At 43.3% G+C, this 20,423-nt stretch overlaps 1 protein-coding gene across 6 annotated transcripts in view; it reads left to right on the top strand.

Moving 5' to 3' along the window:
• Positions 1-3,862: 3,862 nt before the first annotated feature.
• Positions 3,863-20,423, top strand: part of ATG10 (autophagy related 10) — a 285,621-nt gene continuing 269,060 nt past the window's right edge. For 2 of the 6 annotated variants that reach the window (XM_063811126.1, XM_054684226.2), the window contains exons 1-2: positions 10,505-10,672; positions 19,452-19,571. In XM_063811126.1, coding sequence (XP_063667196.1) covers positions 19,464-19,571 — 108 coding nt within the window. In that variant the 5' untranslated portion in view covers positions 10,505-10,672; positions 19,452-19,463. Of the gene's footprint in view, positions 4,411-10,504; positions 10,673-13,142; positions 13,252-19,451; positions 19,572-20,423 lie in introns of those variants that run through there. The other 4 variants (XM_054684225.2, XM_003310661.6, XM_009448917.5 and 1 more) reach the window with 4 other exon arrangements.

Raw genomic sequence — 20,423 nt, 5'->3', positions numbered from 1 at the left:
ATCTTTCAAGCGTTTGAGGATAATTGGGAACTATACACTGTATTTTAAATTTATCAGGGGAACCCAATGTTCTGCAAGGATAATTCTGGCAGTGGTCTATTATTATCCAGGTGCTTTTTTTTTACCCCCATTGGAATTAGTTGAGAGGGCCCTATGTTCTTTTACTTTTGGGGATGTAGAAAAACTGCATGTCTATAGCATATCCTTCTGGGTTACCAGATTCTAGCCTTGTTCCTTGTCTTTGCAACATGAGTTCTGACAAATGCATAATGTATATATCCACTATTTCAGTATCATATATCATAGTTTCACTGTCCTAAAAAATGCCCTATTCTCCATGTATTCATCTCTTCCCTCTTTGCCTCCCTTCCCCCAAACTCTTGCAACTACTGATCTTTTACTGTCTCTATAGTTTTGCCTACTAGTGTTTTTTTCTCTCACACTTTTAAGTAAGTGCTATGCACACACAGCTTCAAGACAAGTTTCTTATCTCTGCCATCCAATCAGATTACCTCCTCTAACTCTTTTATATAATTTATCTTTTCCTAAGGACCTCCTGGAGGGTGGTGGAAGAGATCTGCCTACTATAAGCTGCAGTAGAGATAGCTTTTGTTCCCTAGTATCTATTCTTCTCTTCTTTCTTTTAATAATAAAACAATCCCACCCTGTCAAGGTTTGACTGAGCCCATGGCTAGATGCTACATTTTCTTCCTTCCTTGAATATAGATGTGACCTATGGGATATGAGCAGAAAGGATATATGCATGCGAGTAATAAGAACTGACAAAATTGAGAAAATAAGACATTTACCATGGAACTTTAAATTTGTATCCCTTTATAGGACCATACTATTGAAAGGATATTATGAATTATATTTTAAAATAAATCCTGTAATTATATTTTGAAAGACACATTTATACTGCTTTGTAATTTTTGGTAATAAAAGTGTTTATTGGTTAAAGGAAAATGACTTTGAATGTAATGCAGTTTGTATAACCCTGTTTTGAATTAAAAAAAATTTACATGAGTATCAGAAAACTAAAACAAAAAACAAAAAAGCTGAAGTTTCAAGTTTTAGAAGACTCTGTGTGAAACATGAGCATTAAAGTATAATGGACAAACAAAAGCCTAAAACAATGAGAAAAAAGAATGGCCGCATCTGTAATCCCATCTGTAATCCCAGCACTTTGGGAGGCTGAGGTGGGAGGATTGCTTGAGGCCAGGAATTCCAGGTTACAGTAAGTTATGACCAGGCCATTGCATTCCAGCCTGGGTGAAAGAGTGGGAGACTTTGTCTTTAAAAAAAAGAATGGCCACAGAGCTGGAAGGAGAATCAGGGGACTGGGTTTTACGTAAGTGAAAGGAAGCAAGACTTTTTAGAAGTGAGCAACATGTCCAAATGAAACAGAGAAATCTAATAAAATAAGTACTAAAAGAATTTAATAATTAAGATATTATAAAATGGGTATGTCATGAAGTTATGAGATTAACTATGTACATATAAAGCTTCTGGAATATAATAGGCGTTCAATAAATTTTAACTTCCTCTCTTTTTGTGATCAATTCCTTGTTTTATTCAAAGAATACTTACTACTAGTTAGGAATATTGGGACTAGAAAATAATACCCCACAATGAAACTCTCAGAAGCAGCCTCAGAAGCAAAAGTTTTTCTCTGACCTCCTGCCTTCCTGTCTCTTGGTCCCATTCTCCCCTGATGCTAGCCATAGAAACTAGGCAGGCCATAGAAACTAGAACCTCTTTTCCCCAAAGCCAGTCATAAATCCTGGAAATATTACTTTAATTTTCTCCCGCCTTTCTTTGTAAAAACTGGCCATAAAGAAATTATCTGATCTACCTTTTTTGACTGTAGGTCCTAAGACCCTCATTGCAGAGAGGGTCCCGCCCCACACCCAGAAGGAAGGAATGCATGCCCAGAGAGTCCAAGAAGAATCTAGACAGACAGGCCTTGCTGGGTTTCCCCACTCAGGCTATTAGCATTAGAGCATACCCTTTTGTCCAATCATATTTCTACATGGCTGTCCATACTTTGTTGGATGTACAAATGAACATTACAATTTCCCCTGTATCTTTGGGTCTTCATTCTGAAGGTTCTCATGTATATATGCTAAATAAACTTGCATGCATTTCCTCCAATTACTCTGTCCTTTGTCAGTAGATTTTTCGGTGAACCTCAGCGATCAGAGAGGAGAGCTACAGGAGCCCTGCTTGAACCTTGAAATGCTATGATGACAGACCGTAGCCTTAAAGCAGTTTATAGTGTTGTAGGGTAAACACATAAAGAGGCCAATATCATTCTTTGCCATGAGGGATATGATGAGAGGAAGTACATGGAGGTTAACTGAGTTATTTCTTTTAGTTTCTTTGTTTTTGCTATGTGAATTATGAAACTTTAAAACACCTCCAGTGCAAAAAAATTTTTTTTTAAATTAACATGGTGGTTGGTGCACTGTGTTTCTAAAATATGGAGTACAATGTAAAGCAATGCATTCTTTTTAAAAAAATTTATTCTTATTTTGAAAAATTTTTGTAGAGATGAGGTCTCACTGCCTTGCCCATAGCTGGTCTCGAACTCCTGGGCTAAAGCGATCCTCCTACCTCGGGCTCCCAAAGTGCTGGGATTACAGGCGTGAGTCACTGTGCCCAGCCGCATTCTTGTTTTCATCTGTGAAATACGTTTTTAAGGTAAATACTTAAAGTTGATGGAGACACCTGGTCTACTTAAGCTCTCATTCAGAACACACTGCCTTGTGCTTTTAAAAAAATTAAATGGATAATCTAAATTGGCAGCTACCAATTACTTTATATCCATAGTTGCTAAAAAATGTTAGTGTAAGTTCATATTTATTAGTCGCATCATTTTGAGTTTTAAACTATTTCACAAGCAGTAAAATTTATACCTCTTATGGGTTTTGTCAAACAGTGGTTTAGTCACCAACACAATCACCGTATAGAAGCTCTCAAGCTCCTTTTTAGTCAACCCCTTCCTCCAGCCCTTTGCCCTGGTCGCCACTGATCAGTATTCTCTCCTTTTAAAAACACTTATTATTTGGAAATAATTATAGACACAGGAAATTGCAAAAATACTACAGCACCTAGAGTCCCGTGTACCTATCACCTAGTTTCCTCCAATGGTGACATCTTACACAACTGTAGTACAAGATCAAAAAACCATGTCATGTAGTTTGAAGGCAGGTTTTCCTTTCACTTCTTCGCCTGCATTTTCTCCTTTCATTTCCAACAAATTTAACTCTGTTGTTAGAAGGAGCAGATGCTAGTTTTCTTTCAGATGTCTGCTATTTCAGTTCGATTACCCGTTACTCCTACATTTTTTCTAGTCTTTATCCCCATCGTTTCGCCCCAATTTAATTTTGCAGCTAGTTTTTTTTTTTTTCTCCTCTGGGATATGTGCCACAGATGGTACTATTGTCAATATTCGAATTCCTAACTTCTCCCTCCATCCGTAAGTTTTCAAGGGGTAGCCGTGCTTGTGCTTAATTGTGGTGTTTACAGGACTTTTTGTAGCGTAAGCATGCTGGTTGGCATGGCTCCCCAACCTCTTAAGGGGATGCTAGTAACCCACTCCCCCCTCAACGAGCCGCCTTTGTGCTCCGCGGAGGGCACCGCCTGCGCTGGGTTGGAGGTGGGGGTTGACTGGGGAGAGCTGCCCGCCAGGCGAGGGGCGGGGCCTTGGCGGGGGTGGTCGCGGGCGGCGGGGAGGTCTCGCTTCCCTCCTCTCCACCCGCTCCCAGTCCCGGCCTGGGTCTCAGCCCCGCCCTGCCCAGAGCGCGCGGCCGATCACGTCACCGGCCTGCGCTAGGCGGCCCCCACGGCGCGGGAGGGCGCAGTGCGCACGCTCCGACTCGGCCGTGGCGGACCTGACTGAAGGAGGCCACGGCCACTTCTGGTTGGCTTCGGGGCGCGCTGGCTCGGCTCTTCCTCCGCCCTCGAGGCCCCCGCAGTCCCATCATTCAGTTCCGTAGGGTCACCGGCGCGGCAGTGGCCTCGCAGGGCGCTGGGTCCCTCTCCCCGGCTCTCCTCCCCCTGGCCCCGTCGCCCCGCCCTCGCCGGGCTGGGCTGCGGGGTCAGGGGCCGAGCGGAGAGGGGTGAGTATTCCCCACAGCCCTTGCCGGTTGCCTCCTCCCGGCTCTGCTTCCCACACGGTCCTCGCCCCACTCCTAGGACAGGGAGGAAGGGCACGCGCGGGTAGGCGGGAAACAGCCCAGTCCTGAACAAAAGGCCGGGGAAGCGGGTCCCCGCCGGTGAACTGCAGGCCTGTGCTGGCCGCCGCGAGCGGGGAAGGGCGAGGACACTCCCTCCTCGGGGACCCGGTCCCCGTCGCGCACACGGTGTCACCAGCACACCTGGCCCAGTACCCAAAGCACCCTCGAAGTGGGTAGTAACTACTTTGTGTTTAAAATCCACATACTGATAGCAAATCTTTGGTTGAAACAGTATTAAATTACTGGGGCTTCCAGTGGCTGAGTCCAACTTAATTTGAAGTTTCAGATTAAGTATCAGGAGGAATAACTTGATATTTAGAGCCAACAGGTTTTTCTTTTTTTTTTTAAACCTCCCAAAAAACCTATAAAATCAAGAATTGGCGGGGAGGACGGGAGAATGATAAAGGAATCGTTGACTGATTTATAGAAACTTTTAGTGGCGGTAAAAATTACAAAAGTATTGGAAATAAGGCAAAAGGACAGCATGTTTTTTTCAGAGTCAAAATGGAGCCTGTCTAACAGGCCCACCTGAAGATGATTTAGATGTCTAGGGGACTATATTTTGTTTGGCATGATGATATTGATTAGGGCCTAGGCTTTGTAGTTAACATCTTTTTCATTAATGGAGACGCAAATTATTTCTGAGTGGGAGAGAAATACAGTACTCCTAAAGGTTGTAGTTTTATTGCCTTGTAGGATATTAGCCATTTTTCTTTTCTTTTTTTTGAGACAGAGTCTTGCTCTGTCGCCCAGGCTGGAGTGCAGTGGCACGATCTCGGCTCACTGCAACCTCTGCCTCTCGGGTTCAAGCAATTCTCCTGCCTCAGCCTCCCGAGTTGCTGGGACGACAGGTGCCCGCCACCACGCTCAGCTAATTTTTGTAAGTTTAGTGGAGACGGGGTTTCACCATATTGGCCAGGCTGGTCCGGAACTCCTGATCTTGTGATCCGCCTGCCTCGGCCTCTCAAAGTGCTGGGATCACAGGCGTCAGCCACCGCGCCCGGCCAATATTAACCATTTTTCTGTCTAACCTATCAAACTTAACCATCCTTTCTTCAGTGTTTATGCTCAGTTCCTGAAATGCTTTTGAGCACACTAAGCCATTCAGCTTGTTCCATTGTGAGTTTAATAAATCTTTGTCACAGGTTCATTTTGAGTCATATTTATAACTTTTGTTATTGGACAATGGTCTCTATTCTTTAGTGGCAAAAACAAGTTTATGCTTCTCAGGATGGAAGGACATAGGCCCTGTGTGGTACTCAAATACATCTTAGGACTGCAAGTAGAATCCTTTCTCATTGCTTCGGAAGGGTTAAACAGTGACCAGAGGAAATGTTACAGAACCTTGACCAAAAAATAAATCCTGAGTATTGAGAAATTAAAATTAAAGTCTTGCAAATTGTAGAGTTTAAAAATTGTTATTGATATTTTAAATTGAAGAAATTAGTGGAAATAGTAGTTCTAAATTGCGTACATTTGAATGTGGAGTGTTAAAAGATTATTTCCCTTGTCTCCTGTTTTATTTAGGATAAGGTTAACTGAGATTTTGGTACATGGTGGGCCATTCAAGTTATGTATAATGTTTTGTGACAAACTACATGTCGACAGTAGTTCCTGATGCCTAATACATTTCTGAGAAAAGTAAAGCAGCCCTTTAGGAAAAACAAGGAGAGTAAAGCTTACAGAAGATTTCTTAAGATGGGCTTGATTTGATTATCTTTGAAACCTAGAGATGTGTTTGGGACCCAGGAGGTTGTGTTTGAATCATAAATATAATCAGGGAACCTTAAGAAAAAAAAAAGCCATGGAGATCATTTGGTGATTATCTATTGAAAACAAATGTTTTCAGGGGACAAGCAGCCTGAGTATAATAAAGCAATTAGAAAGTTGGGGAATGGAGAATAGGAGAATAAGCTGTACCTGAAGGAATCTTAATTAGGGAATGGTTGCTGAAAACTGCAGAGACAAGACTTCTCTAATGTGCTTACCTGATCACATAGGTTTATAGGATCCAGGAAGAGGGCTTAGTAATAGGAGTGTAGCTTTGAAGCTAGGGTTATTTCATATCACTGTCATGTAACATCTTTCCGAGAAAACCTTTTTATCATCTGAGCTCAAGAACCTACAATGGTTTCCTATTGCCAGTTGTTTCAAATGGAATCTCCTTTGAGTTTTTTGGTTTCTTCTTTTGGTTTTTTAAGAAGTGGGGTCTCTAAGTTGCCCAGGCTGGAGTGCAGTGGCTATTTAGAGGCACAATTAGAAGGCACTACGCAGCCTTGACTCCTGGCTCAAGCAGCCCTCCTGCCTCAGCCTCCTGAGTAGTGAGGACTAAAGGCGAGAGCTACGTCTCCAAGCTTCCTTTGAGTTTTAAGACTGTAAACTTCCTGCACCCTGTCCCCAGATTCTCAATATCCCTCAATCTGTACTCTCCATTCAGGTTCTTTACTGGTCTACCTCATTTCAATCTGTTCCAAGGTTCACTGCCACTGCCCCATCCCTTCTATTTCTTTCTTTCTATATCCTCCTATAATTCAAGGATTAACTGAAATCTAACTCCTGTAGGGCACAGGCTCTGGTTCCAGACTTCCTTAGGTCAAATTACTACACTTAACAGCTGTGTTACCTTGGACAAGTTACCCTCTCTGTCTCAATTTCCTTATCTATAAAATAAAGAAAATCCTAGTAATTTACCTCAAAAAGTTGCTCTGAGGATTTGTTACTAGTTCTTAATACATAGTAATATATGCGATTTTAATTATTTTAATCCATACTAATTCTTTAAACAGTGGTTGTACAATTTATCACTGTTTTTTGTTATCCATTATTCTCTGATGTTCTTTTCAATGTGAATCTTTACTTAAAAATTTGATTACTTTGAGAAGAATGTGTATTCTGAAAAATAAAAAAAAATTTGATTACAAACTATTGAAGGCAAAGACTGTATTATACTTCTTTTTGAAAGTCTCTTAGACCAAGGCTGGGTGCAGTGGTTCATGCCTGTGATTCAGTACTTTGGGAGGCTGAGGCAGGCAAATTGCCTGAGCTGAGGAGTTTGAGACCAGCCTTGGCAACATTGCAAAACCCTGTCTCTACAAAAAATACAAAAAATTAGCTGTGCATGGTGGTGCACACATGTGGTCCCAGCTACTTAAGAGGCTGAGGCGGGAGGATTGCTTGAGCCTGGCAGGTGGAGGTTGCAGTCAGCTGAGATGGTATCACTGCCCTCCAACCTGGGTGACATAGTGAGACCCCCCTCTCAAAAAAAAAAGTGGCTCAGACCTCTCAGGATGATTTGGGGGCTCAGTGTAATATTTTTTTCTTCCCATCTTACTATCTAGTTTTCTTTTTCTTTTTTGTTTTTTATTGTACTTTTGTAGCTTAGAGTTTTAAATTTAAACTCAATTTTGTTCCAAAAGTATTTGAGGTAGCTTATAAACTATATAATATAACATACAAAATAAAGAGAAATCAAGATCATAAAAATATGAAGCTTGAATAGAAAGATGTGATTAGGGTGAGTTATACTGAAAATATACTGTGAATGTTGTAGAGTTATTTATTTATTTATTTTTTAATTTTTTTTTGAGATGGAGTCTTGCTCTGTCGCCCAGGCTGGAGTGCAGTGGCGTGATCTTGGCTCACTGCAGGCTCCGGCCCCCGAGTTCACGCCATTCTCCTGCCTCAGCCTCCCGAGTAGCTGGGAGTACAGGCGCCCGCCACCTTGCCCGGCTAATTTTGTATCTTTAGTAGAGACCGGGTTTCACCGTGTTAGCCAAGATGGTCTCGATCTCCTGACCTCGTGATCCGCCCGCCTCGGCCTCCCAAAGTGCTGGGATTACAGGCGTGAGCCACTGCGCCCGGCCTGTTGTACAGTTATTAAAGGTAGGCCACAAAGTTCCAAGCTTCATGGTGGTCAAAGGAAAGAAGGAAACATATTTATTGCCCAGCAAAAACAGCTTCTTGTGTTAAAATAATTAATTGGGAGGCCATTGCCTGAGGAAGCTCCAGTGCCCTGGGTTCCTACATAAACAGACTTACACCAAACTCAGTGTAAATGGTTGTATTCTAGGAAAATGAAACTTTAGCTTAACCAATCAGAAACCATCAACTAATCTCTAACCACTGACTTTTACTGGAATGATCCAAGTAAGGCTACTCCACTTTGACCAATCACAGATTTTCTTGGCCTTGCTTCTGCCATTCACTCTTCAAAAGCCTTCTAACTGTGTCCTTTTGGTGCAGCCCCATATTGCTTGCATTCTGGAGCTGACCAATTCATTAATATGCCTAGTGTTCCATTATTGGAACGCTAAGCTTGTGGGAGTTATTTATATCCTGCTCAAGGTCATCGCCAAGGTCTGATTTTTCACAAAAAAAATTTGCAACCTCCAGCATAAATGGGTTAACCATTGTCTGCTTAAATAAACATTTTCTTGTTTTTGTTTTTTGAGACAGTATCTTGTTGTGTCGCCCAGGCTGGAGGGCGGTAGTGCAGTTATGGCTCACTGCAGCCTCAATTTCCTGGGCTCCAGCTATCCTCCCACCTCAGCCGCCCAAGTAGCTGGGACTACAGGCATGCACCACTATGCCAGGCTAATTTTTGTATTTTTTTGTAGAGGCGGGATCTCACTATTTGCCCAGGCTGGTCTTGAATTCCTGAGCTCAGGCAATCCACCTGCCTTGTCCTCCCAAAGTGCTAGGATTACTGTGCCTGACCTCAAATAAATTCTTTAAAATTTTAATGTGCCTTGGTTTATCTTTTAGCACCTAGTAAATATTTAGTGAGTGAAATGGAGATTGTGATCACAGATTTTAAAGGATACGCTGAGGCCCTAGAGTTAAATTCTCTAGACTTTGTTAATTCCTTACCTACTTCCCAGTATTTCTCAAAGGGAGCTCTACTGGCATTTTTACAGACAACTCTTCACTGTGTGGGATTGTCCTGCACATTGTAGGATGTTTATTTTACCTGGTCCCTCAGCACTAAATGGCAATGGCAAACTCTAACTTCTTTTTAACAATCCAATATGATCCCATTTATTTCCAAGCAGCCCCTTGAAGAGTGGGTTCCCCATAAAGTTGGGAACCATTAGACCTTATTTGCCCATACTCTTCTCCACCCGAGCTATGCTCCATCCACTGACATTTGTTTTATTTTTAAACCTTGCATTCTTTTCAGACCCTGTCTTTGCAGGAGCTCCTCAATCTTTTTGGAGTGACTTTGTCTCCACCTGGTTGGCCCTCACTCAAATTTCAAAATTCATTTCTTCAAGAATTGAATTCATGTGTTCAGAACTCCAAGTTTTGGAGTCTTCCCCAGTTTTGCCAGGAAGTTTGGCATTCTTTTCTAGGAGGACACTCACAGCAAGCACTAGGGTATTGTAGGTACTGAGTGAATGAATGAAAAACTTGTGGAAATAGAAGGCACATTAGTCTTATCTCTGAACAAAGACTTTTGCAAGAAGAAAAATTTAAAGGGAATGTGCCTTTCATTACAAAAATGTCCAACCATTTCCTTTTTTTATTTTCCAAAATAAAAATATGGCACTTGGTAGTATATTTTAAAGACACTTTGCTCTGTAATCTGTATTCAGACTGGCACTGATTCTGTAGCTTCTGATATTGTGTTGGTCTTTTTTTTTTTTTTTTTTTTTGAGTCGGAGTCTTGCTCTGTCGCCCAAGCTGGAGTGCAATGGCATGATCTCAGCTCATTGCAACCTCTGCCTCCCAGGTTCAAGCACTTCTTCTGCCTCAGCCTCCCAAGTAGCTGGGATTACATGCGCCCGCCACCACGCCCAGCTAATTTTTGTATTTTTAGTAGAGATGGGGTTTCACCGTGTTGGTCAGGCTGGTCTGAAACTCCTTACCTCAGGTGATCCATCCACCTTGGCCTCCCAAAATGCTGGGATTACAGGCATGAGCCACTGCTCCTTTCTGTCTCTTCTTATTTTTTGGATACTTTTGGCCAAGGATACCCCATTATCTCCTTATTTCCTAATTCTGGGATACTTGGCATATGTGCTGACTAGAGTTTGTTGTACTAGTCCTACTACCTACTGTTCAAAGGCAGCAAGAGAGTTTGAGCTGTGGATCAGCTCAAATTGTCATCAGTGGTGGAACAGTTTTTCTTATGTGCTTGCAGAGTTTTATTAAAAAATTATCTTTTGATAAAAGTAATGATACTGGTATCAGAAAGATTGGATGTCATATAGATCTGTGGTTTTTTTCTTGTTGTTGTTGTTGTTGTTGTTTGTTTGTTTTAGAGAAGGATCTTGCTGTCTTCCAGGCTAAAGGGCAGTGTCACGGTCATATCTCACTGCAACCTTGAATTCCTAGCCTCAAGTGATCCTCCTACCTCAGCCTTGCAAAGTGTACATCAGTTTGTGTAAGAAAAGGTCCAAGAAGTGAACAGGCCTGAAAGTTGAAGAAAGGTACTATAAATGAGAAGAGGTATATAGAATAAGTCCATTCAAATTTTTGAATTTTTCTTTTTTTTTTTTTTTTTAAGATGGAGTCTCGCTTTGTCGCCCAGGCTGGAGTGCAGTGGCACAATCTTAGCTCACTGCAACTTTCGCCTCCTGGGTTTAAGCGATTCTCCTGCCTCAGCCTCTGGAGTAGCTGGGACTACAGGTGCACACCACTGCACCTGGCTAATTTTTGTATTTTTAGTAGAGAAGGGATTTTGCCATGTTTGCCAGGCTGGTCTTGAACTCCTGACCTCAGGTGATTCTCCTGTCTCAGCCTCCCAAAGTGCTGGGATTACAGGCATGAGCCACTGTGCCTGGTCTGAATTTTTCTTTTATTCATTTACAACTTAAAAAAAAATGTTTACTGGCCGGGCACGGTGGCTCACACCTGTAATCCCAGCACTTCCAGAGGCCGAGATGGGCGGATCACGAGGTCAGGAGATCGAGACCATCCTGGCTAACACAGTGAAACCCCGTCTCTACTAAAAAATACAAAAAATTAGCTGGGCGTGGTGGTGGGCCCCTGTAGTCCCAGCTACTCGGGAGGCTGAGGCAGGAGAATGGCATGAACTCGGGAGGCGGAGCTTGCAGTGAGCCAAGATAGCACCACTGCACTCCAGCCTGGGCAACAGAGCGACACTCCGTCTCAAAAAAAAAATGTTTACTGTTTGCCTATCTGTTATAGATGCTAAGATACAAAGTGTAAATCAAATCCCCAGACATTGCAGACATTGCTCTATCATCTGGCATTTGTTGCAGTGGGTGAAGATGGCAGAGGCTACCCTGATTTTTGCTAATTGTAGGTAAACCTTTTTTTTTTTTTTTTTTGCCTGCATCTTTTTTTCTTTCTAGTCTGTAAATTAAGATATTCCTGTAGGCTATGTTTAGGCATAAGTTTCTTTCCAGCAGCTTTGTTTTTTTTTAGAAACATGGTGAATTCTTTCAATTTATAGGTAAATATTTTAAATCTTTTTTTTTTCCATCTTAGAACAGTTTTTCAGTTGTACATTTGCTTATGATTGTAGTTCAGAAATTCCAGTTATTTGTAGGTTGGACCTGTGTTCTTTGTCCTTCCATCAAACAATATGCATTGTTTTCATCATGGTCTTTTTTCTTTTGTGTGTTTGGAGAGGATCTTATGTGCTTATACACTGAAACACGAATGTGATTTTTTTCCAGCTTCTATACATCTCTCTGTTGCCTTGAATGTAGAATTTTTATCTCTACTGTTACATGTTTGAATTTCCTTCCAGTTTTTTCTTATCCAGTTTCCTTTTTAATCTCAGCTGTTTTTCCTTCCTCATCTCTTGCTTTTAGAGGTCTTTCCCTTTCTCTTTTTCTTTTTAAAATTGGGAACATAGAGTAGATAATTCCTCGGTTTGATTTCCATATTCCTAGTGTAAGTCCATTACAGGAGCAAGCTTTCCCTCTTCCTGTTTATGGTAGTTCCCCTCTTTTCTTATGCAAGAGCTTCTTAAAGGTCTTGTGTTGTTATTAATGTTTTTGGTTTACTTACCTTGACAAAAGAGGGGCATGTTGACTGGTCAGAGTGACCAAGTGTTCCTTCGTCTCTCTCACTACACTTGGAAGCTGGAGGAATCTTCCTCTTTATGTTAGCTTGGAAAGCAGATGAATGGGTACAGCCAAATTTATGAAGGATAGATCATTTTCTATACTTAGGAGAGGTCTTCCTTTCCTAGTGTTGAATCTTTCGGTCCTGTAACTATAATGAGGGGAGTGTTTTTGTGTGATTTGAAATAATTTATAGTTGTTTTTTTTTTTTTTAGTTTTTTGGGGTGTTAGTGGTGAGACTGTACTATGCTGAGAGCTCATTCTGTTCCTGCAGCTACCTGTCGCTCGCTGCCCAGTACTCAGTGCACCTCAGGGCTTTACCTTCCACATCTGGCCATGCACACTGCACTACTGGGAGAGAACTGCCTTGAAAGAGAATTACCAGTGGGGCTAGAAACCAGGAGGGGAGGGGCAACTCAGGATCTGTTTCTCTGAAGGGAATGGGAGAGAGTGAAATGACCCTCTTTCCCCTGACCTAGTGATAGAGAGGTCAGAGCAAGCCTCAGCTACCAACAGAGATTCCTCATTTCCAGCCAGGTACAGTGTTGCCTCTCATTTAAACTTTGATTTGGAATATGTATTCCAATGGGAAGGCAAGGAGGGAGAATTGAGCCTGCTGGTCATCTGTTGTCAGGACTGATACGACTTGTCTTCTGATGTGTCTCTGTGCTATTTTATTGGATTGCCCAGGGCCATGCCTTCTGTGTCCCACCCAGGCTGCCAAATGTCTTGAAATCCAGGTCTTTTACCAGCCCTGTCAAAGTGATTCATCTTTTGTCTAGGGATCATGCTAATCTTTTAGCATGATTCCCTTTGAAAGTATCCCAGGTGCTAATTAAAAGTAATTATTTTGGGTCTTCAGAATCAGGTTATTTTTCTGGCCAAGGCATAGGATTCCACATTTGAATTTGCACTGTGGGTGCTTCCTTGCTGTCTAAAATTTGAGGACCACTGCCTAAGGACCTTGCTAGGTAAGTGATTAAATTAATCTGAATCACTTCAAGCCAAATTGCCATAAAAGTAGTGGATTGATGTTTAACTCTCCTACCTGATAGTGCATGTTTTTTAAAAAAGAGTCTACACTTAGAGTTATAAATAATGTGGAATTGTTGCTAGGAGGGACAAGTATTCAGGAAATTGCCTACTTTATTAGTCAAAAATGATTTTTAATGTTTAAATGTATGCATCGCATGTTCTGTGGTAATCACATTTTTGTAAATGATCTTAAGTTCTGGGAAATTCAGTTATATTTCTTATAGTGTTTTAGTCCTATTATGACTTTGATGTACATTGATTTATAGATTCATCAAATCAACGTCTCCGACTAAAACAATAACAAAGAATTAGTTCTACACACATTAGATTAAAAATCACATTAAACAGTATGGAGAGTGGTAGTGAAAAAATTGTTTTCAATTAAAAAGGATCATTTAAACAATGATTATATACAGTGTTAGAATTCACTAAGGCTGCTTTTCTGGAAAGATATATTTGAACAGCAGCACAATAAGCTTCTTCTATGCTTCTAGTCTAAGGGCTAACTTACAGTTTGGAAAGACTACCCTCACTTGGAAAAACAGAAAATTATTCTATTTTTCCAATCTTTAGTCTCTGCTAAAGCAGTTAGAAAAAGGTTTTGATTGAATGTTACAAAACAAAAACAAAAACAAAACAACACAACTCTTCAGCCAGAGTAAGACTCAAGCAAAATGGATGTATTAACAACTTATGCCAGGCGTGGTGGCTCACACCTATAATCCTAGTACTTTGGGAGGCCGAGGTGGGGTGGTGGGTGGATTGCCTGAGCTCAGGAGTTCGAAACCAGCCTGGGCAACACAGTGAAACCCCATCTCTACTAAAATACAAAAATTCAGCCTGGTGTGGTGGCGTGTGCCTGTAGTCCCAGCTACTTGGGAGGCTGAGTCAGGAGAATCGCTTGAACTCGGGAGGCGGAGGTTGTAGTGAACCGAGATCATGCCACTGCCTGGGCGATTCCATCTCCAAAAAACACAACAAAACAAAACAACTTATACTTTATGACATGAGGAGCGCTGACTCATTTCTAACCTACTTACAACTAGAAATGAGAGATTCATTGTTTTTTTTTTTTCCCCTTTTATTTATTTATTTATTTTTATTGATCATTCTTGGGTGTTTCTCGCAGAGGGGGATTTGGCAGGGTCATGGGACAATAGTGGAGGGAAGGTCAGCAGATAAACAAGTGAACAAAGGTCTCTGGTTTTCCTAGGCAGAGGACCCTGGGCCTTCCGCAGTGTTTGTGTCCCTGGGTACTTGAGATTAGGGAGTGGTGATGACTCTTAACGAGCATGCTGCCCTCAAGCATCTGTTTAACAAAGCACATCTTGCACTGCCCTTAATCCATTTAACCCTGAGTGGACACAGCACCTGTTTCAGAGAGCACAGGGTTGGGGGTAGGGTCACAGATCAACAGGATAAGAATTTTTCTTAGTACAGAACAAAATGAAAAGTCTCCCTTGTCTACCTCTTTCTACACAGACACGGCAACCATCCGATTTCTCAATCTTTTCCCCACCTTTCCCCCCTTTCTATTCCACAAAACCGCCATTGTCATCATGGCCCGTTCTCAATGAGCTGTTGGGTACACCTCCCAGACGGGGTGGTGGCCAGGCAGAGGGGCTCCTCACTTCCCAGTAGGGGCGGCCGGGCAGAGGCACCCCTCACCTCCCGGGCGGAGCGGCTGGCCGGGCGGGGGGCTGACCCCCCCACCTCCCTCCCAGACGGGTCGGCTGGCCAGGCAGGGGGCTGATCCCCCACCTCCCTCCCGGACGGGGCGGCTGGCCGGGCGGGGGGCTGACCCCCCCACCTCCCTCCCGGACGGGGCGGCTGGCCAGGCAGAGGGGCTCCTCACTTCCCAGTAGGGGCGGCCGGGCAGAGGCGCCCCTCACCTCCCGGACGGGGCGGCTGGCCGGGCGGGGGGCTGACCCGCCCACCTCCCTCCCGGACGGGGCGGCTGGCGGGGCAGGGGGCTGACCCCCCCACCTCCCTCCCGGATGGGGCGGCTGGCCAGGCAGGGGGCTGACCCCCCCACCTCCCTCCCGGACGGGGCGGCTGGCTGGGTGGGGGGCTGACCCCCCCACCTCCCTCCCGGACGGGGCGGCTGGCCGGGCAGAGGGGCTCCTCACTTCCCAGTAGGGGCGGCCGGGCAGAGGCACCCCTCACCTCCCGGACGGGGCGGCTGGCCGGGCGGGGGGCTGACCCCCCCACCTCCTTCCCGGACGGAGTGGCTGCCGGGCGGAGACGCTCCTCACTTCCCAGACGGGGTGGCTGCCGGGCGGAGGGGCTCCTCACTTATCAGACAGGGCGGCTGCCGGGCGGAGGGTCTCCTCACTTCTCAGACGGGGCGGCCGGGCAGAGACGCTCCTCACCTCCCAGACGGGGTCGTGGCTGGGCAGAGACGCTCCTCACATCCCAGACGGGGCAGCGGGGCAGAGGCGCTCCCCACATCTCAGACGATGGGCGGCCGGGCAGAGACGCTCCTCACTTCCTAGATGGGATGGCAGCTGGGAAGAGGCGCTCCTCACTTCCTAGATGGGATGGCGGCCGGGCAGAGATGCTCCTCACTTTCCAGACAGGGTGGCGGCCGGGCAGAGGCTGCAATCTCGGCACTTTGGGAGGCCAAGGCAGGCAGCTGGGAGGTGGAGGCTGCAGCGAGCTGAGATCACGCCACTGCACTCCAGCCTGGGCACCATTGAGCACTGAGTGAACCAGACTTCGTCTGCAATCCCGGCACCTTGGATGGCCGAGGCTGGCGGATCACTCGTGGTTAGGAGCTGGAGACCAGCCCGGCCAACACAGTGAAACCCCGTCTCCACCAAAAAAATCCGAAAACCAGTCAGGCGTGGCGGCGCGCGCCTGCCATCGCAGGCACTCGGCAGGCTGAGGCAGGAGAATCAGGCAGGGAGGTTGCAGTGAGCCGAGATGGCAGCAGTACAGTCCAGCTTTGGCTCAGCATCAGAGGGAGACCGTGGAAAGAGAGGGAGAGGGAGACTGTGGGGAGAGGGAGAGGGAGAGGGCGAGAGATTCATTGTTTAGGATCAGATGAGAATTGAAATTCATCTTTTTACTGAGAGTTCACTTGAGTGACTGTTGTCACCTGTAGTCTGAATTTAGTTTAAGATAGCTTAAGTCTGGAAAAATAGGCAGTTCACATATCTAAGATTTTTCATTTGCAAAATAAGGATTATTCTTGCCATTATTGCTTAATAAGCCACAGTTGTGGTTATTTCCATTTTTAGCCATATTTTCATCCATCTCATAGGAAGTTCTGAGATTCAAATTTCTGCCTCTACTAGTTTATGAATTTGGTAGAGGACCAGAAAGTATTACAACTTGAAAACTATGTATAAAAATGTTGATTGAAATATATTTACATTTTTGAGTTGAAATATTCTTGCGTGATCAAAAAAACAATAATTATTCCATGATATTTCATTATGGTACATTATGATGAATCCAGTTGAGATGGATATCTTTTTAATATACCATACTTCCTAATTTTGTAATCAAGCCATAAGTGTTTGTATTATTGTATGTAGCATCCTTCAGCAAAGCCTAGTCCTTAGATAATTTTAAAAGTATTCAACCAAATATCAATTAGTGTTTTGATGTTCAGTCATCTTGCTTGTAGCACAGTGCTGTTAATTAGATAAACTATGGCTATTGAATGAAATTTTATGTTTAAGTATTTTCAATAGTTAAGTAAATCTCAAGTAACTGGAGGGCTTAGGCTACTTTGTTCAGTTTTGTTACTAAGTAAGAGTTTGTTGGAGTTTTAAAAATATTACTAAGTATATTAGTGTTCTTTATGAATGAAAGTTAATTTTTCTTTGATTTGGTATCTTTCAGTATATGTCAGGATCATCATACAGTTGGAAAAATTTCCTCTGGCTACACCATATCAGTCTTCTCTTGCTAGTCTAGTTTTGCATTCTCTCTGATTGATGAAATGGGTGCTGTTACCATCTATGTAACGTTGATATAGAATCGGTATTGCCAGCCCGGATTTCTCTTTCCTTCTGAGTTCAAGGCACACCTCAAAATGCCTGCTAGACCCCTTTACTTGGACATTCCACGGGCATTTCAAATTCAAACTCAATATGGCCAAATTAAACCCAACTCTCTTCCCAAACCTGCTCTTCCTCCAGAGACCTCTGTCTTACTCAATGCACCACCACCTAAAGGCAGAAAGCTTGGAATCTTTTCTCTCCCCTGTCCCTCACCAATCTTTTCAGTTGTATTGTCCATACCTAGTTCAACAGCAGTTTATTTTTCTTAGAGAGACTGACTTTTATCGAGTCTTTCCAAGGCATTTGCTTATAGAAATAACAGTTGTCTTTTTTACTTTTTTTTTTGAGACGGACTGTCGCTCTGTCGCCCAGGCTGGAGTGCAGTGGCGCGATCTCGGCTCACTGCAAGCTCCGCCTCCCAGGTTCCCGCCATTCTCCTGCCTCAGCCTCTGTAGCTGGGACTACAGGCGCCCGCCACCACGCCTGGCTAATTTTTTGTATTTTTTAGTAGAGACGGGGTTTCACTGTGTTAGCCAGGTTGGTCTCCATCTCCTGACCTTGTGATCCGCCTGCCTCGGCCTCCCCAAAGTGCTGGGATTACAGGCGTGAGCCACCGCGCCTGGCCACGCCTGCCTAATTTTTTGTATTTTTAGTAGAGACGGGGTTTCACCGTGTTAGCCAGGATGGTCTGGATCTCCTGACCTCGTAATCCGCCCGCCTCAGCCTCCCAAAGTGCTGGGTGAGCCACCGCGCCCAGCCCTCTTTTTTACTTTTATGTTTGGTTTGTTTAACATTTAATTACAGTATATATTTATGATAGGAGAATAAGGTTTGTGAACACACAGTTAACTGATGGGAGCAGAGGCGCTTCATGATCAGCATGCTGTAGACATGAGTCAGTGTCGATTAATCTGGCAAGTTGGTTAGATGGAGGTTGGATAAGAGAGTTTCTACTGTAATTATTTGTGTTTTTTATCTCCCTTTGTTAGAATATGAGCTCTTACAAGGCAAGGACTATATATTTTTTCATTTTTGTATACCTAACCTTTACTTATGCACAGTGCCTGCTACTTAATAGATATTCACTATGTATTTGTTGGATGAATGAACAAACTCTTACATAGATTATACTGAATTTGAATAATCAGAAATGACACTGGTTTAGGAATTATCTAGTATAGACAGATCATTGGCCTTGAAGCCAAACAGGGGTTTAAAATCTTTGCAGTTTATATGATTTTAATTCAATTGAACAAAGGCATCTAGAGTGTTTACTATGCTAAGCACCAAAGATATAGAAACGGGAATAAAAAAACAAAAACAAGCTGGGCACTGTGGCTCATGCCTGTAATCTCAGCACTCTGGGAAGCTGAGGCTGGTGGATCGCTTGAGGTCAAGAGTTTAGGACCAGCCTGGCCAACATGGTGAAACCCTGTCTTTACTAAGAATACAAAAATTAGCCAGCGTGGTGGCTTGCAACTGTAATGCCCGCTCCTCGAGAGGCTGAGGTGGGACAATCACTTGAACCTGGAAGATGAAGATTGCAGTGAGCCGGGATCATGCCATTGCACTCCAGCCTGGATGACAGAGCGAGTCTTCATCTCAAAAACAACAATAACAACAACAACAAAAATAAAAACAACAACAAAAAAATGGGGATAGGTGAGAAAGATAGAAAAAACAAAAATACTTTTTTATTTTTTTTGAGATGGGGTCTCACTCTGTCGCCCAGGCTGGAGTAGAGTGGCATGATCGTAGCTAACTGCAGTCTTGAACTCCTGGTCTCAAGTGATCCTCCTGCCTCAGCCTCCTGAGTAGATGAGACGACAGGTGCACACCACTATGCCTGGCTAACTGTGTTTTAGTTTGTATATAGACAGAGTCTTGCTGTGTTGACCAGGCTGGTCTCGAACTCCTGGGTTCAAGCTGTCCTCCTGCTTTGGCCTCCCAAATTGCTGGGATTACAGATGTGAGCCACCACGCCTGGCCAAAACCATTTTTTAGTGGCCTTGAGGCCATTCTACATCCCAAATTTTGGTTTATTGACAGAAATAAATCAATTGGCAGAATTCCTTTCAATATAATTCTAAAGTTGATGCTAATACTTAGTTTTTGTATTGCAGTTATCATTTAACATGGAAGAAGATGAGTTCATTGGAGAAAAAACATTCCAACGTTATTGTGCAGAATTCATTAAACATTCACAACAGATAGGTGATAGTTGGGAATGGAGACCATCAAAGGTAAGAATGGAAATGTTTGTTTTCTATCTCAAAAGAGGATTTTTTGTTTTGTTTTGTTTTGGTTTGTTGACAGGTAAAACCTCCATAATTGAAATTAAGGTATGAAAACTGGTTTGATTTAGCAAAAGTCTTAAATTGAAGAATGTCTTACAACAGATGTCCATTTTCTTACTTCAACTATATATATTGATTATTATCAGGCTAATGAAGTATTATTTTGAAAAGTCCTTACGTAACCTGCTTAATTTAATAGATAAAAATTAGCATATTAATTATCTGAATGTAAACAGATGTTTCTGTGGTGCTTCAAATCATCAATCCTAAGTTAATATTCTTAGGAAACTACTTTCGTCTGGAGAGTAAAAAGATAACCTTGAAACCAAACCATAAACAATCACAAATTCTGAAATATTGAGGACTGTATTAATTGGGAATTTCCTATTAATATAAACATATTTCAAAATATTTTTTCTTTTTTGAGACCATCTCACTCTGTCCCCCACGCTGGAGTGCAGTGGCATGATCTTGGCTCACTGCAACCTCTGCCTTTGGGGTTCAAGTGATTCTTGTGCCTCAGCCTCCCTAGTAGCTGGGACTACAGATGTGCACCACCACACCTGCCTAAATTTTTTGTATTTTTAGTAGAGATGGGGTTTCGCCATGTTGGCCAGGGTGGTCTCGAACTCCTGGCCTCAAGTGATCCACCCGCCTCAGCCTCCCAAAGTCCTGGGATTATAGGCGTGAGCCACCACGCCCAGCCCCAAATTTTTTTGTCTTTTTGAGATGGATTCTAGTTCTGTTCTGGAGTACAGTGGCGCAATCTCGGCTCACTGCAATCTCCACCTCCTGGGT

The sequence above is a fragment of the Pan troglodytes genome, chromosome 4, assembly GCF_028858775.2.
Source record: "Pan troglodytes isolate AG18354 chromosome 4, NHGRI_mPanTro3-v2.0_pri, whole genome shotgun sequence".
Taxonomy (NCBI): Eukaryota; Metazoa; Chordata; class Mammalia; order Primates; family Hominidae; genus Pan; species Pan troglodytes.
Note: the sequence above shows the minus strand (reverse complement) of the source record. Positions and strands in the feature narration are given on the sequence as shown.